Consider the following 8,433-nt stretch of genomic DNA (forward strand, 5'->3'; position numbering starts at 1 on the left):
CAGCGAGTTTTAGTTCTGCTTTTTAATACTATTTTTGACCACTAAATAACGATCACTTAAATCCCCATACAAACTCTTATAATATTTCTGTTAGGCAACATAGATTGAAAGGATGTATAAAACCTAAATCACTAAACCGTTTTACTAGCAAGGAAAAAGGTGAAGTTTCGAAGTTGTTCTTGACTCGCTAAATGCCTTATGTTATTAGGGTCGTCACGCAACGCTACTCCCCACTAAGGGGAGAGGAGTGAGGAGTGGAGAGGAGCGTTGCGTGACGACCCAAACAACGGCTGCGAAGGAGACTTTAAATATCTATATAGAACAGGCCGACTTAACGCGAATTAATCAAATAGACAATGATCGTTGTCCGCGCGTCCCTCTCCATTATCTGAAAGTTTGGAACAGGTCGACGCCCAAAGATTCCTGAAAATCGGACCACTTGCCATCACATTGTCTACATCTCTATTTTTGCTATTCGTAGGTCTTCATATTATAAAACTTGCGTTAAAGAACAGTCTCTCTCTCGACTACAAGAAGTTTGCCACTAATTTCTGTAGAGCCGTGAAGGAAACATCGCTTCTTGACAGAAGCCGCTTTCTTGGGCTCCAGAATCGGCTGTACTTCAATATCGCTGTCATCAGCCTCAGAAGCAGATTCTTCTGTGCACTCAAAAGAACTGTTCTGATTATTAGTTTGACAACAGTTACAAATGAGTTCTCTGTCGTCCATTACGTAGAACTTGCCGTGTTTTCTGCGCATATATTCAACGCCAAAAAGTAGGAGACAGGAAAATACGGCGACCGCACCGGAAATGTAAAATGCCTCATCATATGAGCCAAATTCCTGGTACAACCAACCTGCAAGTGAAAAACATTCAAATATTTCGACGTTTATGACTGGCTCCAATCCCCCGGCTAATTCTTCACAACCAACTAGGGCTTACCATATTTTGAAGATGCGATCGAAACTGACTATGATCCCTGGGTGGGGGGGGGGGAATACTCAAGGGGATGCTCCGCCCCGAGGTCCGACCCTTTACCCTTTTGTATACCATTGTTACATATACCATCGTATACCTTCTATTGGCAAATCATACCTCTTTCAGATACCCATTTTAGAACACTGCATCCCTTTTAAATGCTGTAAATGCACTGTCTTCTTAAACTGAATAACGTCAGTCAGTAAAGCAGAAGTTTCGACTTCTACAATAACATAGCCATAAGATGCATCTGTTGGCCCTTTGAGGTTCTTTTACAGATATAAATGACAGATTTCCCAACGATCTCATTTAGTTTAACTAGTGAAATCTCTACCCTTTCATATACTTAAAGGGGGTTTGACTTGAAGTAAAAAACACTAAGGTACCCCTTTCGGGCGGTGCCTTCCCGTATAGGCCATTATAAGTAGTGACACCCCGGTTGGAAAGTGCAGCAGTCCGCGAGGGACCTTTAGGCAACTTGAATGAATTACTTGACAACTTGAAGAAACAAAATACGCAATAAAGGAATTCTGACCTGCAAACGGGGGTCCCAAACTCATAGGTATTGCCAGCGTACCGAACATGTTACCAATTGCTTGTGACATCTTTTCGAGTCCAACAACATCCGCCGTGATTACTGCAATTTGACCGACAAAACAGCCATCGAAGAACCCAAACACTAAGGCATAACTAACAAGCCCTGCATAATTGCTAGCCAAAGGAAGCAAGAGCGTTGTTATTCCAATGGAGAGAATAGAGAACTGATACATGTAAAGTCTGTTGATGAATCTCAGATCAGCAAGCTTGCCAAACACCAGCCGTCCTAAAGTTGAGGTGATTGAAAGGAATCCAATTAACCAGGCTCCTTTGGATTTTGGAACTCCCAAATCTTCAGCGTGTTTTACCTAAAATTGTGATATAATCAAGAGAACATGTTAGTTTTCATGACATCCCATATCCTCTGTTTACAGTAACTGTTGTTATTCCAAGAACTAGATCGACTTGAAATAACCCGCCCATCTATCATCATCATCATCGTCATTACTCCGTCACCACCACCACCACCAACACTATTAAAAATCGTCAACAATACTCCCAAACAGCCACTCTTTAATGAAACATGGAAAAATAAAATTTTGATGGCAATTCACTTGAAAATTGGTCTACTTTAAGGTTCGTGTACATGAATTTTCCATGGGTAGACACGTACGTTTTGCACACGAAAATAAAATTAGACAATGTACGGACGGTCACGCGTAAACGTAAAAGTTGAACCTCCCTCAACTTTTACGTTTACGCGTAGCCTTTCATACATTGCCTCTATTTATTTACACGCTTAACATTTACGCGCGTGCGCACGGCAAAAATTACCGACAATGGAAGTCCACCCTTAGGGTCTGTTTACATGGAGGCGGGGGACCCCAGATAGGTGAGGTAACTTGTGGCGGGTCACCCCACCTATCATGTAAAAGTGATCAAATTAAAATGAGAGATTATATGGACAGGCGGCTTACTCCACCTAAGTGGGGTCCCCCACCTCCATGTAAACACGCCCTTGGTCTTTAATATTAGTGACCTCAAGCAACCACAACGGTGGCGGCAACAGCAAGAAGAAACACGCAACAACTTTGCACGTGAATCACACTTTTTTGTACATGACTTTGCCGTCGCTGTACGGCTACGATGTCGCAGAAACTTCTTAATTTCACGTTTTATAGCGTTCGCGAACCCAACCTTTTTCAAGGCTTTTCCTAACCGCAGACAAAGTCCTTTAAATTTCAACTCCTGAAATTTTCCCCAACACTTGACAATTGAATGAGACTGGATAATAGCGCGAATGCCTTTTTTAAGTGACGCCAAGGCCCCAAGTCGCCGTCATAGTTGCTTAAGCTTCCTCATTCCTGTCATGACGCAGAAGTTCAAGAGTTTAACTAAAGGACAAGTCTAGTGGCATGTACGTATATGAGGGAGGCTGCTTTACTATATACTTTCACCACTTCTGAAATAAATTATGCTAAGGACCCATTAAAGTACTTAAACCTGTTGAATAAACGTTACTGTATATTTAGGGAGCTTGCTTCAAACTTTATCGCGCTTTTTCCATCTCGTCTTTCATTGAGAAAATTTTGGCAAATTTTTCTGGAGCTTAATTCTAAACTGAGGACAGTATCAAAGTGCAGGAAAAGAAAAAAGAGGTCGTTGTGTTGAAATTAGGTAGTTTCACGTCGTAGTCGTGCAACAAAGGCAAAGAAATGTACAAAAAAAGCTTGACGCACGTGCAGAGTTGTTGTTTTTCTTCTTTAAACTTAACGCTTTTTTGTCGTTCTCGTTGCCGTCGCCGTCGTCGTTGCTTAAGCTCCCTATTAAATATATATGAAATGCGGTGTTCTACTGTCTTCAGGTGTGTTATACTTTGTACATAAAAAATAACACCTTACCAGATGGACAAAGGGAACAAGATAACCAAACTGAAATAGAGCCACTGTAGTCACCCATAACACATAAGCTTTGTTCCTCCAAATTGACAAGTCAAACAACTTCTTTTTCTCTTCAGCTTTCTTACTTAACTGTTCAAAATTACTCTTTGCTGGCTTAAAGAGTAGGGCTGCTACCCATAACACATTAGCAAATCCACTTAAAATCCGCATTGAGTTTTTCCAACCGACCGACTGTAGCAGATAGTTGATGACAGGACCAGCGACAAGAGAGCCCACGCCACTTCCAGAAGTTGCAATGCCATTGGCCAAAGCCAGTCTTCTATCAAAATACCGTCCCAGGACAACGATGGATGAGACGAATGAGAGACTGGACCCAACTCCCCACACAACGCCATATGTCAGGTACATTATATAGACATCTTGTATAAAGGAGGTTAGGAACAGTCCCAATACAGATAAGACAGCTCCAGCGAAGGAGATTATACGGCAGCCGAAACGGTCACAGAGAGCGCTTGTAATAGGACCAAAGAAGAAGTTCAAGCCCATTGCCATTGCACCAATCCATGCTGAAGATAAAAATACAAAGCAAAACTCAATAATATCGAAGACTACTCCCCTAACTTGAACCGCTAAAAGCTAATTTAGAAAAACACTGTAGTTTGGAGTAGTGGGGTTTCTAGTTATAAACGCGTTAAAACTCTCAAAAAATGTCGCCTGAGGGTAAGCTAATAGACCCTTTATGTTTTCTTTTTAATTTTAATTCAGATACGAACTATTTAGCGAAAATCCGCCGTCCTCATTTCTGTTGGGCGAAAGCGCGATTTTTTTAACTGAGCGAAAAACTCCTCAAAGACGCCAAACATGGCATATGGGCGGTTTATAAGTCTTATGCAATACATAACCAAGATCAAACTTGGTACGACCTAAGCATGGCTACTGATCCACGAAAACGTGCGTGCGTACCAGGCGGTTTTTTGGTTCGTTAAGTGCTGAGACGCAGCCGCGCTGAACCTCATTATTCTGGCGACCAAAGCGTTTCGGATCACGTGGTCGTCACGGTAGTGAATTGACCGAGAGGGCTTGGGAAAACACAGTACAGGGACTAAGCAAAACTAAACCGCGGTCAAACAAGAAAACGATGGGAGACGAGCCGGGGGGGGGGGGGGAGCGGTGGTAGAAGTCAGAGAGAAAAACCACGTGTACTCAACCCCATGAGGTTTTCAGCTTCTCAATTGCGTTTATTTTTACGTTTTCGAGTTAGCATTTACATGGCTTCTTCTACAAAATTCCAGCTATGACTGACATATATATGGACAAATGTTTTTTATGCTTCAAGCCTTGTACCTCAACTTTTAGTTTTCCCCTTAATATTATTGATAAGGGCCTGGCAAGATAGGTTTTCCTCTTTTGTGTTTTTATGGGGGATTGGTTTTGGGTGGTTTATCTTTGTAGGGGACCAAGCGTCTATTGTTTTTCCACCTTGTATGATATTTGGTAACTGCATGTACTTCATCTGTAAGTAAATAAATAAATTGCGCCTTCACGCCTACATTCTATGACAACTGCGACCAAACTAGTCCCGAGAATACGTCGCCAGATTAGTGAATTCTCTCCCATTTTAATCAAGAAGATGTCAAAATCCCATCTTTTACTGTTTCCACTAGCGATAGACTGTAAGTAATGCCGCAGTTCTTATTTTTGTTTTTCAAAGCTTTTCAAGACGACACATGTCGAAATGCGAGTAATGTTCACATGGATGTTTATCAAGGCAGAACTTGAAGCGTATTTTGTGATTCATTCCCTTTTCTTTTAATAACTTCATGTATGTGTTTTGAAAAACTAAGAGTCCAGTAAGAGTCCTTCTCAAACTAGGCTGTATGTTCCGGTGTACGTAGGATCGAGTCTCTATGGCTGCTATAATCAAGCTTCATTTTAAAGGTTAGGTCTCATTTTTCGTCTTGGATGACTTATCTAAATGATCTGAAGATCCATATTATTCTATGACACGGAAATGTTAAGAATGGATATTTGTACATCGCTGGATTACGCCTGGGGGGGGGGGGGGATACTCCCTTATATAATCCATACCGTTATGTGCCGCCCTATCGGATAGGGGTTTTGCGCCATTTTGGTCTGAAACGGGTATTTTATAAACCTTGCCCATTTTGGTTTGGACTCGGGTATGGTTTTCGAGGGAACTACGGGAGTGTATGAACGTCTTTATCGTTTCAATTCCAAATGAGTAAGATAGAGAAATGTGCGAATTCGAAACGGATTTGAAGAATTTTTTTGTTTGCGCTCTAATATAAGTAATGATAATAATTTCTGCCTAAGGGCCAGGTCTGAAAACGGGTATGGATTTTAGAGGTCTGGTCTGAAAACGGGTGTGGAAAATTACACCTTTGTGTCTGAACTAAGGTCAGGATTTGGAGACCTGGGCGGCACACCCCCACAAAGAATTTCCAGGATTATCACCCGGGGGATAACGAAACATATAAAATGTCAGCAAGGCCGCAGCAACAAACCAATGAGTGGTGCCGGATCTCTCAGTTAGCAGTGGCAGATCCAAAGGAGGGGCCCGGGGCGCCCCCCTATGTTTAGACCAAACTGAGGCCCGAAGGGCCGAAAATATTTTTTTGAAGACCCCCCCCCCCCCCCCTTATCTAAGGTTCTGGATGACCGGGTCCCCCCCCCCCCCCCCCCCCCCCGCTTATCTCAAGGTCTGGATCCGGCACTGATCAGTGCAATTAAACTTGTAGAAAAATATGAAACGGCAAACTGATCCTTACGGCAAGGCGATGAAGAAGTAAACAAACGAATAAAACAAAAATATATATTTAAACAAATTCCCCAGTCTGCAAATTCCCCAAACACTCACTTTACGTTTCTCAGTCTCCTCGCGGGGAGAGTACATAGAGAACGGCTGCATTGGTTTGTATGGCTGGCGCTTTATGAAACAACTAGCTGAAGCATGGTGAAAAGGGCGCTCTTTACCTGCTAGCTTGGATTTTTTTTAACTAACTGAAGGATCAAGGTTCACTCTTAAGTACTTTCAAATTCATTACCATACATAACACTGAAATAACCGCCACACTCCAAACAAGGAGACTGATCTGAAAACTGATCAAATAATCTATTATGATTCAGCCCTCTTGCTCTCGAGCTAGCAAGAAATTTGTTGATATTGCACAAATAGGGAAATCTTTTACTATAATTCAGTTAGTGAACAATTTGAAGTGAGATGACTAAAACAATAAATGAATGGCACAGTTGAAAGGGTCAATGTACTAGTAGTATTTATTGTCCACCCGTTTACCGTAAACACTCTGGGCCGGTTATTTGAACGAAGACTTGCTTAGACTTTGGTTTACAACACTTAGTGCTCCTCAAGATCTTTCCATAAGTGTGTTAGTTTGTTGTTTCTGGCCGATAGATGCCTTTCTCACCTGCTCTGAGTCTACTCTGTATGCCTACTCTGTATGCTTACGGAAGCGCCTTTTGGATACCAAGATTGGCCAATACAACACGTGGTTTTCTAAGCACGGTAGAACTCTGTTAACAACACAGCTCGGCTCTGTGTCGGTAACTCCTCAAAGAAAGGATTTTAAAAAAATCTAGTTAAATACCTCACCTGTTTGAATTTCTCCCAGCTTCAGATCGTCTAATAGATTAACATAAACAACTCCAAAAGAGTTGTGAATTCCAAACACAACAAAATTCACCATGAATGTCCCACAACACACAATCCACCCATATCCGCCGTCGGGCTTTAAATCTATACGCACGTTATGCGTTTCACTTCGACTCGATTTTTCTGTCTGCGACATTTTCTTTCATCTGTGTAAATAGGAAGCCGTACGTATGCTTCTTTCAGTTTCTCTATGAGAGAATGTGCCAACTGAGCGAAGCAATTGAATATAATCAGCGTGACATGAAGCGTGACCATCAACGCGCCAAAAATGAGCCTCACCAAGGTCAGATTGGAGTCGTGTCTGTCGGTTTATGCCCGTACAGGAAATGTAATAGAATATTATCCTATCCTGCGTCAACCATGAAAGCAAAGAAAAAACTTATGCTTGGGTGGAAATATTTGTGTTTTTGTTACCACGTATAATCATTACGCTCTTAATTATGCCAGACTATTCAAGTCACGTATTGATATCAATCATCTCCGCGGGACATTAATTTCGCGTAACCTCGCGGCTTCGCGTGACGAATCCTGTCTGCGTGGACAAGCTAAATTAGAGTAAAGTAAAAAAACACAAACACATGAAATAAAAAAAAATAAAATAAAACAAAATTAAAGAAAATAAAGAAAATCAATTTCGCGGAAATTGTTAAGTACATGTACTCATGAATGGTTGGTTTTCACATGACGTCACTAAATTGCCCTCCACTTCGTCTCAATCAATAAAAACGCGAAAAAGAACTTGACCAATATCCTGTGTCTTTGGCCTCATTCTTGGTCTGGTGCGTATTAAAGTTCGCACAATAAATATTTTCAAGGTCTTAAATTTGGCGAATTTTTGAAAATCATTGATGCTTTGTTCACACTGTAACCGGATAGGGCTATTTTTCCTTCTACCCTTCCCATGAGACCCTGCGCGATCCTCAACCTAATCCCCAATCTTGTCTCACCCCCAAAAACACTTAAATAGCGACTGGGTACGAGACTGACACTCAAGAAAGGTTGTGGCGGTGCGCGATTTCTGTGACTGAACGATGCTGCGTCTCCTCAATCGCTAATGTGGAGAGTCTTTTGCTCACGTCCCAACTTTCTTGCCAAACTCGCGCGAAAACGCTTGCTACGCAGGCTAGAGAGTCACATATTGGATAGGTTTCCACTCACACTATACCAGATGGCTTCTCGTGGCGCCACCAAAAGCTATCCGGTATAATGCGTACATAACCTAAATCATGATAGCGAAAATTAAACCCAATAACAATGAGGGTGAACCGTCACTTCGGCACTTTTTTCTCCCTTACCAGATAGATTTTTTACGCCTTGGAAGCCTT

At 41.8% G+C, this 8,433-nt stretch overlaps 1 protein-coding gene across 2 annotated transcripts; it reads right to left on the reverse strand.

Moving 5' to 3' along the window:
• Positions 1 to 418: 418 nt before the first annotated feature.
• Positions 419 to 7,495, reverse strand: LOC140937663 (monocarboxylate transporter 10-like). 2 transcript variants are annotated; one of them, XM_073387226.1, is made up of 4 exons: positions 7,049 to 7,495; positions 3,418 to 3,983; positions 1,515 to 1,884; positions 419 to 857 (listed from the first exon to the last, which is right to left on the reverse strand). In XM_073387226.1, exons 1-4 carry the CDS (start codon positions 7,242 to 7,244, stop codon positions 505 to 507), a joined length of 1,485 nt encoding a protein of 494 aa, XP_073243327.1. In that variant the 5' UTR covers positions 7,245 to 7,495; the 3' UTR covers positions 419 to 504. The 2 variants fall into 2 exon arrangements, with proteins under 2 accessions (XP_073243327.1, XP_073243335.1); XM_073387234.1 differs by lacking the exon at positions 7,049 to 7,495 and adding an exon at positions 6,734 to 6,879.
• Between the last annotated feature and the right edge of the window lie 938 nt (positions 7,496 to 8,433).

Source organism: Porites lutea, chromosome 1, assembly GCF_958299795.1.
Source record: "Porites lutea chromosome 1, jaPorLute2.1, whole genome shotgun sequence".
NCBI classification, from domain to species: domain Eukaryota; kingdom Metazoa; phylum Cnidaria; class Anthozoa; order Scleractinia; family Poritidae; genus Porites; species Porites lutea.